This window comes from Bombus pascuorum, chromosome 12 (genome assembly GCF_905332965.1).
Source record: "Bombus pascuorum chromosome 12, iyBomPasc1.1, whole genome shotgun sequence".
In the NCBI taxonomy this organism is placed as follows: domain Eukaryota; kingdom Metazoa; phylum Arthropoda; class Insecta; order Hymenoptera; family Apidae; genus Bombus; species Bombus pascuorum.
The window spans coordinates 7,158,308-7,176,101 of NC_083499.1; the positions used below are offsets into that span (position 1 = coordinate 7,158,308).

General features: G+C 49.1%; 1 protein-coding gene across 5 annotated transcripts in view; it reads right to left on the reverse strand.

The window, feature by feature from the left end:
• The window catches only part of LOC132912565 (uncharacterized), a 228,945-nt gene that overhangs the window by 44,484 nt on the left and 166,667 nt on the right, over window positions 1-17,794 (reverse strand). For all 5 annotated transcript variants that reach the window (XM_060970074.1, XM_060970070.1, XM_060970071.1 and 2 more), the window contains one exon: window positions 10,319-10,496. In XM_060970074.1, coding sequence (XP_060826057.1) covers window positions 10,319-10,480 — 162 coding nt within the window. In that variant the 5' untranslated portion in view covers window positions 10,481-10,496. The remainder of the gene's footprint in view (window positions 1-10,318; window positions 10,497-17,794) is intronic.

Below are 17,794 nucleotides of genomic sequence, written 5' to 3' on the forward strand. Positions count from 1 at the left end.
AGAAATTGAAAAAAAGAAAAAAAGAAAAGAAAAGAAAAATGTAGTTTGGAAGGGTCGATTTAAATTTATATAGCCGCGAAACAGAATCAACGATATCACCTGTGGTCCCGTTGTTGCCTCGAGTCATGAAGCTTCCCTCCGGAAAAGCCCGGAATAACCCAGCTTCTCGCTAATCGTAGCTCTTTGATACCCTTGCCCTGGGAAACGATCCCTTTTCAAGGAACTCTCGCTTTCCCCGGAGGAAACGCGTTCAGCCGAGAATGGATGACGCGGTCTCGTGCTCGCCGCGGTGGAACTCTCCATGGAGTTTCGAAGTAGCCTCGTTTACGGAGTTCGACGCGACATTAATTCCCGGGCAACCGCGGCCTTTTTCGCACTGAACCGCCGGAGAATCTGTGCCATGGTGACACGAAGGCCGAACCGCGAATGAAAACGGAGCGAGCGCCGTGAATATCAACGGTATTAAAGTTTAAGCCGCCCTTTCGTTTGATGCTCGGCCGGCAGCCGCGAGATTAAAGCGCGAAACCGAGGCGGTCTGCAACGTGGTGAAATTGTGTTTTAAACAAAAAAAACTCGGGCCATGACTTTAACGAAGACTCGAGAAATGGGAACATCGTTGCGAGAAAATTGATCGCTCACTAATATTCCACCCTTTTTTAACATCCGATAGAAACGTTCTCTAATTGACTATCAGTTAATTATTTAACGCTTACAACGTGTAAAATTCCAAAAATCTTGAGAAGATTTATTAAAACATCTGTCATTGTTATTGTTCCGTTTGGAGTCGATTCAGATTTCAGCAGACTCGTCTGAATGTCCTATCTAATTTATTTAATATTTTCGCAGGAAGATTCGAAGCTCGATTGTATTAATCGTTCGACGTTGGAGAAACGTTGGTACGGTTACCGAGCAGCCCCTCGTTAGTCTCTGCCGCCTGTGACGAAGGAAGTTGGGCGTCGTTCGAGCGTGAACGGAACTTTCGAGGATTTCGAGGGACAAAGCTCCTCCTTATCCTCTTTTCGTCGTCGCCCTCGCCACTTGTTTTCGCCGATCGTCTCGTTTACCGCAACCTCTGGGAATTAGACATTAGCAGGGATAGAGAAGAGGCTGGCATATTCGATGGGACGCGTTCGTGTTTCCGGTCGGAAAATTAAACACGAACATCGTTTGTGTGCGCGTTGAAACGATATTGTTCTATGCTGCGCTCTCTGTTATCGGTTAATGAAGGTGTGGCCTTTCTTCGACCCTGTCATCGACGCTGATTTCACGTCCTGGAGACGTTCCGAATTTCGTCGTCGCTTAAACGAAGGTTGAGAAGAATTTAACGGAGCTACCGTTCCTATTCCAACGACAAGAATGTTTCTTTTAGCCTAGATTTAACATTCCTGAGGGATACTTCGCATTTGGCTCAGTCGATCGTCACGCCCAAGGAATCCAAGTTTTCTAGAAATTTCTAGGGACAGAGAGGTAGCTCGTTAGTCATTAAAGTTCGCGCAAGTGTTCATTAAGAGTTAATGATGCCATTAGACGTAACCTAGGGCCAGGATCGTTAACGATGCGCTGTAAGTACCGCGGAACCAACCGAGTACAGTCGGCGTGGCGTTAAGCGTAATCAAAGTATTCCAATGCGGTTACTTTCACGAGAAAACGAGGTAATCGTTTTTCACCGACGACGATCCTTCCGGAAAGAAGTTGACTCTGGCGCGCTGCGAATGCTTTTATTTCTCGAGCATTCGGGAAAAAGAAGCAGACGACGTTCGCGCGACGCGATTACCATCGTCATTCTCCACAAGATTCAGGAGATTCCCAGAGACGTCGCCTCTTTCCTAGCCTCTTCTTCTTCCCTTCGGAATGCGTTTCACTCCGTTTGGCACGTTTTGACGCGCGCCACGCTTCCGCGTTGCTCTCGTTTTGTCCGTTTTCTCTCGCTTTCCCCCGGAAGCTGCGATTAAGAGACACGTGTCTAGACAACGAATTTCTTCCATTGCTTTCCTCAAACCTCTATTCTCGTACAACTCATTCTTATTTACGTTATCCTATAGCGAAGTCAGTCAACGTTTTTGTTTCACGATTATCATTCCAATTAAGGATTTTATTCTTCTCTCGTCCTCCTTCCTTCCGCCTGAACAATATACTTCCTGGCAAAGCTCACGTGCAATTCTCTCTTGCGCGATCTTATTGACCTATCTTCCAATTTTACGTAATGCCTAGCTTTCGCACTTTCGCCAATATATAGCAGCGCGAATTTCACCACCAGACCCTGCAAACACTCGTAAACACGGGATGCGTATCAGCAAATCCTAACAAGCAGGAGGGCAGAAGGAATCGGTTCGAAACACGAGGTTCCTTAGCACGCGAACGATTTTAATGGACCGCAGAGTTTCGAAGGGTGGAAGCCCGCAAAATTTTTCCGCATGACCCGGTACGAAGCGACGACTAACGACGCCAGGGACGTGGATCCTGGGTGCAAAGGGTCGTTTGGTTCGCGCGAACCGAGTCCATGTCGGTCGGTGGAGCGCACGGCTTAGCGGCTGCGGTTTCGCTACACCCTCGTTACGATCCCCGACCAGCCCTTGATTATTCCGGATACGCGTAAACACGGCTCGTCCCGCGAAACTGGAGAAACCGTAAACCTCGTCAACATTTGGACTGCCAGCGATCCGACGACGACGAACCCCCGTTAACGCCGGAATTCTCTCGCTGACCGCAAATTCTCTCGCTGCACGCCCCGTTGCTTATTTTCCGCTGAATTATGGATACGCGAAACGAGTTCTCGAGGAAATTTCCACGTCGTCCAGAGGACGTGCGTTCAGTCGCGGGGAAATTGCTCGTGTAAAACGTGTAGGAGAAATTTTTCGTTCTGCATTTTATCGGACGAGCGAACGAAGCGGAAGCATGGAACGAAAAGTGATTATTTTTCCCAAGGGTTGGTCGTGACCCGTGTTCGTTCACAAGGTCGAGAAAGTTTTCACGTGCTCGTTTCCACGGAAGCGTGCTGTGTAAACACGCCGCCAGGCGACGACAGGGACTCGATGCAGGCCTGCACACTTTTCTGGTGTCTGGCGTTTTCTACGATTCCGTCTTCTTTCTTTGATCTAATTATAATCGACTGTTTGGTCCTTATTTGACATGGGAACACCATGTCCTCTTTTTTTCCTGAAGCAACGAATGCGGAGGAACGTTACCCTTCCGGTCGTAGAGTAGCACGGTACGCACGAGATCTTAAAGCGTGTAATTTATAAATCACGTAGATACCCGACACGAGTTTAGAAGGATTTTGCCTCATAGTCTATGCTACGTCGCTTATGGCGATAACTTCTCGTATCTATAGATTATCCGACAATCTCGTGCAAGTTTTACCACGGTGTTTTACTTCCATTACTACTCTTTAGCGTTAAATTGTGCTTCCAATGAACGAAGCTGAGCCCTCGCCATTTGCCTCTTATCTTAATGAAATCAAGAAAGTTATAGATGGTTCGAGCATTCCTGTGAAACACGATCTTTATTGTGAACCTCCGCGTTTCTATGCCTGGACTGGTAGAACCGTCCAGTTTAAAGCTATACACAGTACACGCAACGAAAGAAATCTTTATGAAACGACCAGCGTCTTAGACACAGTTCTCTTTAACGCCAAGAAAATTTTCATTTCTTTTAACGAGAAATTTTCTTCGCATTCGAGTTCGCTTTTGTTTATATTTCTCATATTGCGAGAGTTAAATATCCCTTAAGTTCTTCTTCAAGTTCCATCGAGATTATCGCGTAACACTTTCCAGAGTCCCTTTACGAGAGTCATTGCCGCAGACTAAACAGTTTCGTAAGAAACGACCACTTGAACCGCGTCTTCTCAAGTAGAATCTCTTTTATTCTGGAACCGAGACAAGCAAGTTCTATCATGCGGCGTTTATTCCGCCGAACTCACCGATCGTTCAAGATGATTCTATCTTGGTGGGAAAAAGGGGTGGTCGCTGTCGCGGTCGATTTATCGCGCCCTTTCAAGGACAAGGGAGCGATGTTATTACGCGGTCGGGACGGTTATTGGTCGCCTTTATGTCGAAGTAAAACCCGTGAACAGCGATGGAATCGGGCGGAACGCGGTTATTCGCGGATATAATAATGGGGCTAACGACGCGAAGCGATATCAACCGCCGGGAAGAATCTCGGCTAAGGGCTCTCGTCGATCCCCTTCTTCGTTGCCTACGCCTAACGAAAGAATAAGAGCCTCGACACACAGCCTTACCATATATACCGCATTAAACGTCGACTTACCTCGATTTCGCACGCTGAAATCGTATTTAGATAGCTCTTGAAACATTAAGTTATCTCAAAATCGTTCATAATTATGGATTCCTATATTTCAACGATATTAACGAGAAAGCTGTGACAGTAAAAAAATTGTTTGTTCGATTGTTTAAAAAATTGTCACGATTGCCTTCGTCTCGTGCTGGGAAGGTTTGTCGGTTCGTTAAGCGTGCCACGATCCTTGCGTGATTCCTACCTAGAGAAATCCCGGAAAGACCAGCTCCTATCGTCGAAAAACAGGTCTTCCCTTCCAACGAGCTAGACAAACAACAACAACGCTATCTAAACACGTTGTCGAGCCAGCTCTCCTGGTACATCTTCCTCGTCTCTCGACAGAAGATTAACTTGACGCGTGACGCTCACATTACAGCAACCTCTCGTCGGTTCTACCTCGATGTTTCTACGGTTCTACCGTGCAAACAGCCGCCCCGGGCTTCCGACGCTTCTTCACCCGCAACTACCGTTCACCTACTCTGCTCGAACGCTCCTCCGATCGTACGTCTTATCGTTTGCAGATCGATCGAAATTTCGAACGCGAAAACCGTCGAACGAGCAAGGAGACCGATAACGCGGTGGGCTGTGGCGGATTAATCGGTGATTTACGCGTAGTATGCAGCGACGTCGATGATTTACCGCGATTTTCCGGGCAAACTTAACGCGTTCGCGGGATACGCGTACGTGCGCGCGCATACCGGACGTTTCAACCGGTACTTTACGCGCTTACACGCTCGCTGATTACGTCACGCTCGATCGCAGCTCAAACGGACGCGATACTTGCCATTTAATATCGACTCTAATCCGAGATAACGAACACGTAGTTCGCGCCACGGGTATCTGCTCGCTTTCCGTTTAATAGCCATTTAATAACCAACTGGCTTACACCAGAGCCGGATTTATTGCGCCGAGATATTTCTCCAACTATCGCGTTTCTTCGTTTATCAAACCTTTCGCTTTGCTACACGACGATCGGAGGATACTCGACGATAAAAATAAATGCTCGGTAGCAGGAGAAAAGTGACTTTTACGCTTGTCCTACGTGGCACAGCGGTCTATTTCCTTGCTCGTTGTTCGTGTTTTTGCTTCGTTTGACCATCAGACGTGGAAAAGCTTCCAGGATCACGTGTTTCTCTTTGCGGGGGATTTAGTTGTGACATCTTGATGAGATACGTTCGTTATTCGCAGAAGAAGCGCAGAGAATGGCGGATGGATTGAAAAGCGGAGAGGAGTATGCTAAAGAATTCCTAGGTACAACGATATGCCGCGGCACACGCGAAGCGGGAAAATATTACGTGCGTCGCGGAACGAACAGGGTAAATCGGTGCTTTGTATATACGCTGGAACAAAGCGTGTAACTGTCTGCCCCGAGGTTTTATCCTCTGTGCGATGGAATCTTCGGACCAGAAGGGAGGACACCGAAGACTTTTCCTGCGATCAAAGGATTTCGCTTCCTGCTTTACTGACTCCACTCTATCTCCAACGATATTGTGATTTTTCAATGGCCATGTTCATGAGCGTTTCACGAGCTCCAATTTGATGAGCGTACAGCGAAACATCTGCTCTTAGACGGCTCCAAGATTTCGATATCATTCGGTAAATAAGAAGGTGAAACAGTCGTCCAGGTGGAGCGAATAAATTCGATAAATAATCGTGGAAATTAGCGTGGTGTATAGAGGCTCTGGTTAGCGAGCGCCGGTTATTGCAATAGTCAAATCGGCCGGACCCCTGGCCACGAGTCCTCGGACAGACTGACAGGAAATCCGGACTATCGACGAAAGAGAAGAGGAAGAGACACAATCGGTTCGAGATAATCCGGACGAGGGTCCTCTGTCGATACCCAGGAGGAGAACGTCGACGTCTGGCATCGATTTGCTATCCGGACGCTCGAAATGACGATACGTTCCATCGAGCTCTACCCGATAAACGAAACCAATTCCACTCGTGCTGTAATTAACCGTAGCTGCAGCAACGATACAGCGCCAGCCGGAGGATAGCCCACCTCCGCTGCCGTCGCCGCGAAATCGGCAATAACTACCCCTTTTCTTCCCATTTTCCAGGCTGGTTCACTTTTTAGTCCTCTCGGCGTGCTTCGTCGCCGCGCAAACTTCTGCCTAGGGGAACGCGGGCATTCTTTCCCCCCCTTCTCATCTTTCTTCGCGTCCCTTTTCTCGCTTTTCCGCCTCGCCACTGCCACGCTGTTCTTTGTCATCCCTTCGTCCCCACCTATCGCCCCCAGCACACCGCCAGAAACAAAGCGGATTCCCAGGCGTAATAAAGAGACTCGCTCGATGCAAAAACGCCATCATCCAAGACTTTTTCCCTTTTCCACCCTCCCTGCTCCGCCCCTTTCACCCTCCATTCTCGATGTGGTCGCTCCTCGATCGAAGGTTACCCGAAAGGGAAGCGACCCCGATCTCGCCGCGACTCGCGGCTAGCAGTTTCTTCTCGTTTCTTTTTCTTCGTTCAACGGCTCAACTTTCTCCGTTTGCGCGTTTAGAAGCCGCGCATCCTTAAACGCGTCGCTTTTCGTAGCCAGATGGTGGCGGATGCGATCTCGCGCGACTCATAATTCAAACGCAGAGTCGTCCAATTGGTCGCACTATACCGCCGCATTATACCGGAGAGTTAACGTAATTTTTCACGCTGGTTGATAAAGAGGCGGACGCTGGATAGCTGATGGTTCCTCGCGTACAGAGAGCCGTCATTGCCATCATTGTCGTCCTCGAACACGGGAAACGAAAAAGATATTAATTCTGAAAATATTCGCTGGAAACTATCGCTATATATACGTGGCGATATAATAGAAAAGACTGACGGAGCCGTCGATGAAAGATGGCGAAGAAACGCTCGGCTAAAAACATGAAGCGAAGCAGCTTATTAAATATCGCGTAATAAACTCGAAACGACTTACAGAAGTTGCATTCGCCAACTGCTTTCTAATTACTGTCATCCGGTTCTCGTCCTCCGCCTGTATCTCCATCTTTTCAATTCTCTTACGCTCTTTACGACGATTTCCTGCACGACGACTTCTTTCTCTACTTTTCTCAAACGAAGCTTCTTCGAAGTTTCCCTTACAAGACGCATCCTTTGATATTAAGCGTAGGAAGATGTAATTTCGTTCGCGGGTATCAACCGGGACAGGCAAGAATCGTCGAGAGGGAGAATCGTAATATGATTCTCGGAACAAATCGACGGGTCGTTGGTAGCTAAAGACCGAGGACTGAAAAGGCAACGCCTCCCAGTGTACGCCCGCAGATCGAACGTCTTAAGAGGGGTTGGAACGCGCAGGGGAAGACAAAGACGGTGGCGAAACGAGAGACAAAGGGTTCTCGTCGTTCTAATTTCCAGGTCGCGTCATGCAAGCTGCAGAAGCTCGGTCAAGGAGCGTTGGAGGACAGACAAAATGTTTACTGCAATTTCGGTAGTTACTGCTGGCGCGAGAGGGTGTGCGGGGGGATAGAGAGGAGCGAGAGAATTCAATTAAGGACGCCCGATGCGTTTAACACCCCGTAAAGCCAGACGAGAGGTGGCAAAAACCAGAGCGGGGCTTTCCTTCGAAACTCGCGGGATTTGCATGTGCACTGTGAAACGTTGGCAACCCCCTGCCCCTAGCACAGCAGCGGATGTCTCGTTCGGCGGAGGGCAACCGTAAGCTGGCGTAGCTTACCCGATGGTCGTCTACCTCGTGCCGCTAAATAATTATTTTAGATTAAACTCTCGCTCGCTGCAAGACACTGGCCCGATATTAAAGTGATTTAATAGAACGCGGCCGGCGCGAAATTAGAAATTATAAATGGCCGCTGTTCGCCGCTGTAAATAACACGAATTTTACGGGCCAACCGATTCGCGATTAAAACGATCGTACCTCTCCGCCTTTCCTCGGTTCGTCACACCACCAGCATCCTTTCTCTCCGTTTCGTGACCCGTCCTCTGCTTCGCCGGTTTTTCCCTCTGGAAATTCCCGCGAGATTCCGCAGGCCGTTTAATCGAAACGAAACGGAAGATAAATCTCGAGGCACGGCGCGGCCGGCAGATCCTCCAATTACGCGTAATGATGTAAAATCGTCGGGCGATAATGGGTCCCCGAGTTCACGACGCTGCCGAGACACGTGTTCTCTATTAATAGGCCCGCGCCGTTTTTATCCGGCCAGCGCACCGGTCTTCGCCACGCGGCGAGGAAAAAAGTCGAGAGAGGAAGAGGATGGGGAAGACGATGAAAAAGAGGAGGCGCGGTGGCAGACCGATGGCGCCTGTCACGGGTAAATACAGTTTTTTAACGGGCCGCTAAAGACAATAACAGAAACAGCGCGTCGTTCTATCGTCCGTCCCTCTTTCGTTGGTGCACCGAGAGAGCAAACAGAGAGTTTACCTCTCGATCCGGTGCAACAGACCGGAGGAACAGCAACCCGAACCGATTACTCTAACCAACTGGTCTCACTTTTAACATCCGTCCCGATGGTCCTACTCTCCTTTCTCTACCCTTGATTCTCCTTTGCGTTCTCTTTTCCCAACGTTCCATGTCGCCGGCTCGGCCGATTTGCTCGACGATAAAGCTTAACGAGCGAGAGCGACGCGTACACTAAGCCCCGTTAGAGTCTCTCGCATAAATGAAATTTTAGAGAGCGTGTGCGGGGATTACGGCAGGTCGTAAAACTTGGGCATATTTTAATAACGAGTTACCTCGTTAAAAATTATAGAGCTAGAGCCGGGAGAAATCGTTTAATTGGTAGGAATGAACCGCGGTCGGTATCACTCGTGTGCTATCACGTACCGATTCTCCGATTTTCTTCAAGACGGAAGAATCCTCAGGAATGGTCGCGCGACGACGATAATAAAACGAGCGACGGGGATTAATCGAGCCGCTGGCTAAGATTTATCGCTGTGAAAGAGGAAAAATGAAGCCTTTTGGTGTCCACGGGATCCACGGAGAATTGTAAAGGCTGGTTGCGGCAAACTACGCGTCGCAACTTATTCGAAAGTTACCTGTACGGTGCACGAGTGGAGAATATTGGCCGAACTACTTTAATTGGAATTCTTTCTTCATCTTCCGAATCGTTTCCAACCGAACGGAAAGTTAGAACTGCTATACGTGTTCCCGGATCGCTGTTAATGGTTGCCTTTCTTATTTCAACGTTTAAACATGGTACAGTCGGAACGGTCGTTTTTCTCTTTTAGGAACTTCTATCGCCGAGAGCCGAATTCCAGAGGGATATTTTGTCAAGAGATGATTTCTCACGAGGAAGAAGTTACACGACGACGAACGAAGAAGAGAGAAGGAGAGCACGAGATCTCGTTTTTGTCCCCGCACGTTCCCGATTCAATTTGCTGGCGTCGGATAAGGAGTTCCGGAATTTATCCCGCCTTAAAATCCCGTCCTTTCGATATGAATCGAGCAACCGTGGCTCCATGCTCTTTCTTCCACCGGTTCTTTTCTGCCACCTGTTCCGCCATTTCGACCGCCCTATTCAGGAATTTCTATTCCACCGGACTCATCAAACTCCCGATTCCGGTGCCCGCCGGTTAGTTCCATCGACTCGGGTTATGGCTTTTCGAGCAGAAGATTACTTTGCCTTGCTCGTGTTTGACGGTTCATCGTTAGGATACAAAATGGAAGTTAAAATGGAATATTCGAGTAGATACTTTCGGATGCGTGGATTACGCCGGGGAGTACTTGATAGGTGACGAAGATACGCCAACTTTCTCAAAGATGGATGACCGAAGCAAACCAACGTAAGACTTCAAGATCAAACAGGAGAGTTATGAATGCACGGGACGAGTTGTATCAAGAATTAACGAACGCGATCATGTGCCACGGCGCGGCAGTCCCTTTACAGGTTCAAGTACGAAGTTGTACGAATCGTACGAAGTTCCGTAAGGAAGCTCGATAAGAATCCTACATCGACGTTTTCGCACGATCGCTCGCCAATGATCGAACAATGGCTTTGGTCAATTGGAGAATTGGCGAGAATTCACGAAACGTTGTAGGAGTAACGGGAGGGATAATCGAAGGAATCGAACTTACCGGAATGGCGACGCAATCTTCGATCTCGGTGAGGGGCTCCTCCGAGCAAAAGGTGCCGTCGGTGAGGAAGGGTGGCCGAGGGGGTGGCGGCAACCGGAACTCGGGGGGTGGCCCGGGGCACTCAGGGCACTCCGTGCTCTCCAGCGTTTCCAGCTCCTCCATCCTCCACCTCAGCGTGCTGAAAACCACATGGAAAATCAACGCTCGATTAATCTTATTGACAGAACTATTAATCGGCACGTGGGAGAAGCTTTATCTCCTCCCCAAGGCTGCATCGCCTCTCGTAATTTATTCTTCCTCTTTTCCTCTCGCGTGTAGGAGTAGCTTCCAACTAGCGCGGCATCGATCTTTTTTTTTCACTCTTTTTCTCTTCTCCGAGCCCGAGTTGTTCGCGGGTCGAACGTTTTCCCCGGAACCCTGGAAACCGAGTTACCCTCGGTGTTCCTCCTGTCTATCCTTGGAATGCCGTGCAAAACGCCTGCACGGAAAACAATCTACGTGCGCTTCGCGGAAATCTCGTTACTCGGTGGAACAGCGATCGTACGTACGTGAACCGGACGTTCTTCTAACGAGAGACAAAGACGGAGAGCAAAGAACGGACGAAGAGGAAAAAAGAAAGCGTCGAAGAGAAGCTGCGGAACGGAAGGGACAACGCTGGGCCGTCGGTCGGATAAACTCGTTAGCAACGGGTATCGTCGAGGGAAAACAGGCGGTGGCTACGGCGGTGGTCTAGGCGAAGCAAGGAGAACCAGAGCACGAGACTGGAGACTCCAGGCTTGAGAGAGAGAGAGAGAAAAAAAAGGAGAAATGCCGGTTGACCGAGAAAGTTCGCGGCCGGGGGTTAAATTGATAACGGGCCAGGCTCCCAACGGCGGCCGGAGAGTGGATTTCGCCGGCTAATTAAGAGATACGCGTCTGGTAGCCGGTTCTAATGGCCGCTGACCAGAGAATAGAGAGAGGGGAAACTCTTGACCGGTGCAACTCGTGCGCCAACGGGGTAAACGTGTTATTTTTTCTACGCACCGCATGCACAAACGCACACACGTGTCTATACAGCGACTCATGGGGGAGGTATCTCGTTAGCATAGGAAGCACCTTTGGGTCAAGTCGTTCCAGCCGCTGCCGACTGGTTGTGGAACGGTCTCCATCTAGTCGGTATGCTAATACAGGGACTTAATTACAGTCTCATAATGAATCAGTCACGCCAGCGGTTCGTCTGCTCGCTACCTCCCATTCCTCCTCCCTCGTCCGGGCACACACGATTGTATTCTCTTGATTAATTGTTTCGGCCTCCCCGTAAGCACCGACGCCGCGACGTTCTAGCCGAGGATACACGGCGTATATCATCGAGACGGAATAGACGATCCGCCGATACGACGCCACCTCTATTCGTCATCCAACGCGTGATTTCGCTGATTGATTCCTCCCCTCATGCACTCTGACTTTCTTTAATCGACGTAGCGATCCGCTGACGGTGAAAGCCTGCCGGAAACTCCGTGGGTGGGTGGCACGACGCGGCAGTACTTTGTGCGATGAGTTTCGTATTTTTTAACACGCGCCAAGTCCAATGTAGCGAGGTTCTCCGTTTCTCGTATAATGAGACTGTTCTTGTTCAAGTGGACACCGGCTGCGGCGTAACACTACGCTTCTCAAGCCGTTTGCGTATTCGAGGAACACTTGCCCGTTGGTAGCTCGTTCGAGTCGACAAGTGGAATGACTCACGAAATGGAGACGCAAAAAAATGCCCCATTAGAGCTTGGCAAAACAGGGGACCTATTAACCTTCGTCCGTCATACTGCAGGTTTCGACTAACGATCGTTCGAACGTTTAACTCGATTCGTCGCCAGCTTAGGAAAACTGAAAAAGAAACATCCAGCAACCCTTTCCAAACAAACCCTCGGAAGGTTAGATGATTTGTACGAAAGCAAAGTTCGAAACAGCAGCGTGGAAAGAGACCGAGGCTCCACGATGTCGTTGACATTCGCTTGGAAACGACTTTGCACGGAAGTTAGGGCTCGTTCGAAGGTGTAACCAGAAGGGCGAGAGAGACGAAAACGGCGAAAAGAAAAAGGCATCGATGATGAAGAGCGTGTCGGGCCAGTATTTTGCACGTGGCGTAGCTAGACTAGAGGCAAAAGAATGGGAAGAGAGAGGTGGATCGACTAAAGGGAAGTGGGGGCGAGCGCCGTGTCGGTGGATGAAGTCGAGGAAGCAAAAGAGGAACACGTCCGCGTTCAGTTTAATAAACGCAGCGTTCCTTCCGTTCCGTTTCTTGGCTCGGCCGATATTCCAGCTCGACGTTGGCGACGTTGGAACCCCACGGTGCGTCTCCGTTTCTCCAGCATCCACTTGCTCGCTCTCAACCTCCGTTCTCCTCTCATTCATATGCAGAGCAGAATGCGGACGAGCAGCCAAGCGAGCGCCGTGAAGCGCTCATCTCGTTTCTGGCTCGGTTCCGCGTTCACCAAATCTCCAGTTCGCGTGATTTTTATTTAATTCTGCCCGATACAATCCCTTACGGCGTCGCCACGCTGCTTTTCCAGCGCCGCTTCTCGCCGTGCTACGGATCGCATTCTGTTCTCGTGTTTTCACGAACGCCGAAACTCAACCGATGGAATCTCGACGTGAAAATACGATTACGCCGTACAATTTCGAATAATTTCGAATTCCTCCGTTGTATCCGCGCGAGGTTAAAATCGTGGTCGGCGAAATTTGCGCCACCGTAGATTGGAACGAAGAATACGTTGCGCAATTTGCCAAGAAACCGAACGTCGCGAGAAACGTAGTTTACCAGCGCTTGCACGACGAGCTTTTCGCGCAACGAAGGGTCTGCGGATCAAAATATACAAAAGCAAGATAGGGGAGTGGTGGTAGACTGGGAAATTGAATGGCGGAGACCGACACAATACCGTCTCGTGAAGCCTATCGGTATTTTCCAGGCGAACAGGAAACCGCGTCTTCCGCGCGTTAAATATTCGTCGGCCGACGAGGCCCGATGGGATTGCGGCTTTTCGCAGATAGAAAAACACCGTCTGATATCCACCAGCGTAAAAGCGACCAAACACGCTTACCCTACCTTCGTCCCTGTCTCTGTATTCTAAGAAAAAAAAAAAAAAAAAGAAAAAAATCTGATACCAAGTTTGATAAATTTAAGGACAAGTTACGAGCCGTAAAATAGAATTATCGAGAATTCGGCGTCCGAATGATGGAACCGCGGCAAAGAACAATATGTCATCCATTGCATTTCGAGGCAGAAGAGGAAGCATCGTTGACGGGGAAAAAAGTCAGGCTGAAGCAAGAATTTATTCGAGGGTTAATTGGAAGTGCGCCGCGCGATTTCGCGCGATAAATCTCACCGGTCGCGTCTAGGAGCCACGAGGGACAACCTCTTTCTCAAAATAGTCTGGAACAGCGACCAAGGCTGGACTGGAGCCGGACCGCGGCTGAAAATTCGGCCGGGCCCCGGAATTAGAAATGATGCGCGAAAAACAGGAAAGTGGACGTCGGTCCTAATGAAATTGTGCGCTCGAGAGTGGCCGTTCCCGGAAAAAAGCGCACAGTCCGGCTCACGCTCGTTGTACCGACACCCGCTACGCTAATAAATACGAATATACCAGCGGCTAGTCTAGCCAGCGGTGGCTAATTTTGACGGAGAGAAACGCGATTTGGAAGTATGGCGATGGCCAGTGAATAAATAATACCGATACATGTACATAGTAGCAAGAACAGGCCAGAACTAATTATCACGTTAATTAAGTGTCACTATAAACCGCTGCGTCGAAGCGATAAGAGGATTACGCGGTGAAAAAATTCGAAGCGGAGCGATCGCTGAAAGGTAGTGGAGAAAGTTTCTGTAACTAGATTATGTTGGCGTATAAATTAGAATCTGGGCAAAACCGCGTCGTTTGGAATTATACAACGTAACCTCGACGATCTCCCCTTTTTGCAAACAGAGATTTTTTAATGTCTCGGTGATGAAATGACGAGAATTGAGTGACTTTTGCTGGATGCTCTTGGCCATGGTCCAAAACGAGCACGTAAAACCGTGTCTTCGCGCCACTGACACGCATGGTAATTTCATTATGAAAATCCGACGAACCTTACGCGTTGGTGAGCGACACGCAGGAAAATATATTCGCTGTGTGACGGGACTGAAACGGTAGCGTGGAAAAAGAACGGCGGTCGCGATACGAAATAGCGGACATTCGGTGGGAAGGGGCGAGATTTCGCGAACCGCGTCGCGCGAAATTTCATAACGTTGCCGCCCTTGCACCGAAATTCACCACGTTCACCATTTTCCCGAAACGAATGTCGCCGTGACTCGTATTTATAGTCGACCGTGGCTTCGTTTAACGTACTTCGTTGGACAACGAACAGCTTTCATTTACGAAACGAGTCGCCATGATCGATTAAACGCGAAGCATCTTGAAAGATTCAGAAAATCGATCGTTAAAATTCAACGATGAAACGGAGTTTCGATTGGAAATTTATAGACGACATAAAAATGTTTGGGGAATGAGACGGTATCGGCTCATTCCCATGATAATGAGTTCTAGCAATCGCTTAAATAACCAATTACTGTGAATCAAATACAACCTTGCAACGTTGCGGAAATTGCGTTAATTTATTTTCGAGATTGTTAACTACCAAAATTTTCGTATAATCGTTTAAAAAAGAAGCTGTGGAAAAGACAAATGCCTGCGCGTTCATTGATCCATAATTTAGTCCTTGGCGAACAAGTTTTGGTGAAAAAGGGAAGAAGGAAAGAAGCAGAAAGAGAGAGAGAGAGAGAGAAACGGTTTCCCCAGGGACGGCGAAAGTAGACGAGATTAATTTGGAACGTCTCGAGATTTTGACGCGCGATTCGACGCCAGAAACTTTGGGCGTTAATTATTATCGTTGCGCTCTCCGGCTCCGGCACGGTATTTCGTTTCATCGCTGCATCCATCGTTACCAGCAGAGAGAGAGCAGAGAACTTTGAAACATTTACGAGCAACGTCGATTCGACGAGCTTCAAAGTTCATCGCGACTTCTATAAGCTGCAGGCAATGGAAAAAAAAAAAGTACAAGAGCGGACCTTGGAGCGTAAAGTACGGTTTCAGTGACGCGTTTCTTCCTTCGCTTATGTCTGCTCCAACAGACAATTACAGCGGTCAGGAATCCAATACTTTCTGCTCCGAGAACCGCAGAAACGGCGTTAATCTCGTTCGATGTTCTCCAGCGAAACAACGGTTTGCAAGTGCGTTTGGTCTGCGTGGTAATTGCGCAAGTACGCTCGTTAACGAACGAGAATGGAAAAGGTAGGAAAGAGAAAGCGATAGAACGCCAAACGTTTCTTCTGTATAGAGCGACGAACGAATAATTTCCTGTCGATGGTTAAAAGCAAACGTTTAATTGCAAACAATAAAGTAACTAAATCGTCGTACGAGTTAGCACGGCTGCCGTTGATATTGTGAATAAAGAACGTGAAACGTGTACGGTGCGTTGGCCTAATGCTGTGGAAAGCGTCGAAGCGCACGATCGGAAATCGGCCCGCGTAGGCGTGCAGTCTGTCGACAGGGGACTGGCATTTGCGTTTTCGGTTGGCATACGCGCGGCGAACACCGACCAGTGTCGCATTATTTCAGCATTAGCTTCGCTTACCGAGCCCCGTATCCATCCCCAGTGGTTAAGTGATACAAACTCTACCAACGCACGCATTCCCTGTTCCTGATGCACCCAATCCCTAGCTGCACCCGATACACGTCACAAAGATGATTATTGCTGTTTGCAAACAGCCGGCACGCCGCTAATGCCAACGATGGTGTCGACTTTATCGTCTCGTTCAGCTATCTATATACGCCTTTCTCTCTGTCATGAGAACACTTACGGGTTTAAAAGTATTTCTTATCTTCTCGACGGCACAAAGAGCCACGGATTCGGAATATCATCGGAGAGACCATAAAGGCCAAAGCTGAACGTTTTTGAACGATATTCTCCACCCACAGCGTTCCCAATTTGTCCGCTTTCTCTCGCATCCAGAGACTGCCATCAATTGTTATCCTCGCGAACGACGCGTGGCGTACTCGACCCACGCTGAAGATCCATTTCGCCGAGCTTCGAGGCACGCGGTCCCGATTTACCATTCTTGGCGACTCTTTCGAAACTCTGCTCGACCGATGGAAAATTTCCAGCGACTTGCTCCGCGAATCCCAGTCCCGTGAAATCGTTCGAGGAGCTCGCGACTCGCTCCAATTCAGCGCGTAGTATGGTTCCGTTTCAACGATTCTTTTCTTCACTCGCCGGCGGAGCTAATCCGGAGTGGCAATTAATCCCGGAGGACGGTAACCGAGTTATCGGTACGTCTGGCGTTGCTGGCGAGAAACGAGCGAAACATATCATCCCCCGGAGCGCTTCTTCTTAGTCGACGACGATAAAAGGAGCTCCGGTGTTCTATGACGCAATGTTTAATGCAACGTAATTCTGCTACGTCATGCACGCACGGGAAAGGGAGAAAGAAAGAGCAGACTTGCGCATGTAGCCATGGTGCACGGTCACGGGAACATAACTCACGCGGAAAAGACTCAAGACGACCTCATCTCTATGTTAATCTTCCCTTCCCCGTGGCCCAGCGGCGTTGTACCGACGCGCGTCTCCTTCTTTCTCCCCTTCTTTCTCGCGGCTCGTTTATACGAGGATCGCCGATTACCGACTTCAACTGGTCGGACCACACCGAACGACGCGACTCGCGGAGGCTGAACGTTCGCGAGATGTTGCAAGCTCGCTGTACCACGCGAATAAAGATCGGAATAGGTGTTCCTTGGCGCGCGACTGGTATGGTTGAAATTGGCGATAATTGCCGAGAGCAAGTTGCCAACGATGAAACCCCTTCGCGTCGGCGCGACCGTGTACCGGCTTATTATCTCGCGCGACATTCTGTGTCGCCAAGGAGCCTCGTCGCGCGTATGATAATGCGATCGCCCATAATGGCTGATGAATTTGCACCTTAAGTGGCTTTATTTTGATCGAACGAGATCGGGCTGGTATAATGAATGGAAATTAAGATGGAACGACTGGGACGAGTCCAACGAGCAGGTACTTTTCAAGACTGGCAAGAACGAGTGCGACGCCAAGAGATACAGTAAGTGTGGTAACAAGCGAAGAAGTTAATCCGCGCGGAAATTGTTATTTAGCGACTAGAGGCTGGCTACGCCACGAGGCGCTACAAAAAGCTCGAACAACACGCTGTAAGGTTCGTTTTATGTCCCCGCAAAACGTTCCCATAGCGAACTACACCTGGCGTGTAATAAATATTTATCGCGCTATAAACGAAAATCGTATCGATCCACGCCTGGAACGCCTGTCGCGCGAATTCCACATTTTCTGTCCATTTACCAGTGCGCGTTAACGCGCGACTACCAGCGCGGAACGTCCGACTTTCCACTGACGGTTTTTGCTCGTGTCTAACCGCGACTCTACCGCGATTTCGAAGCTAGA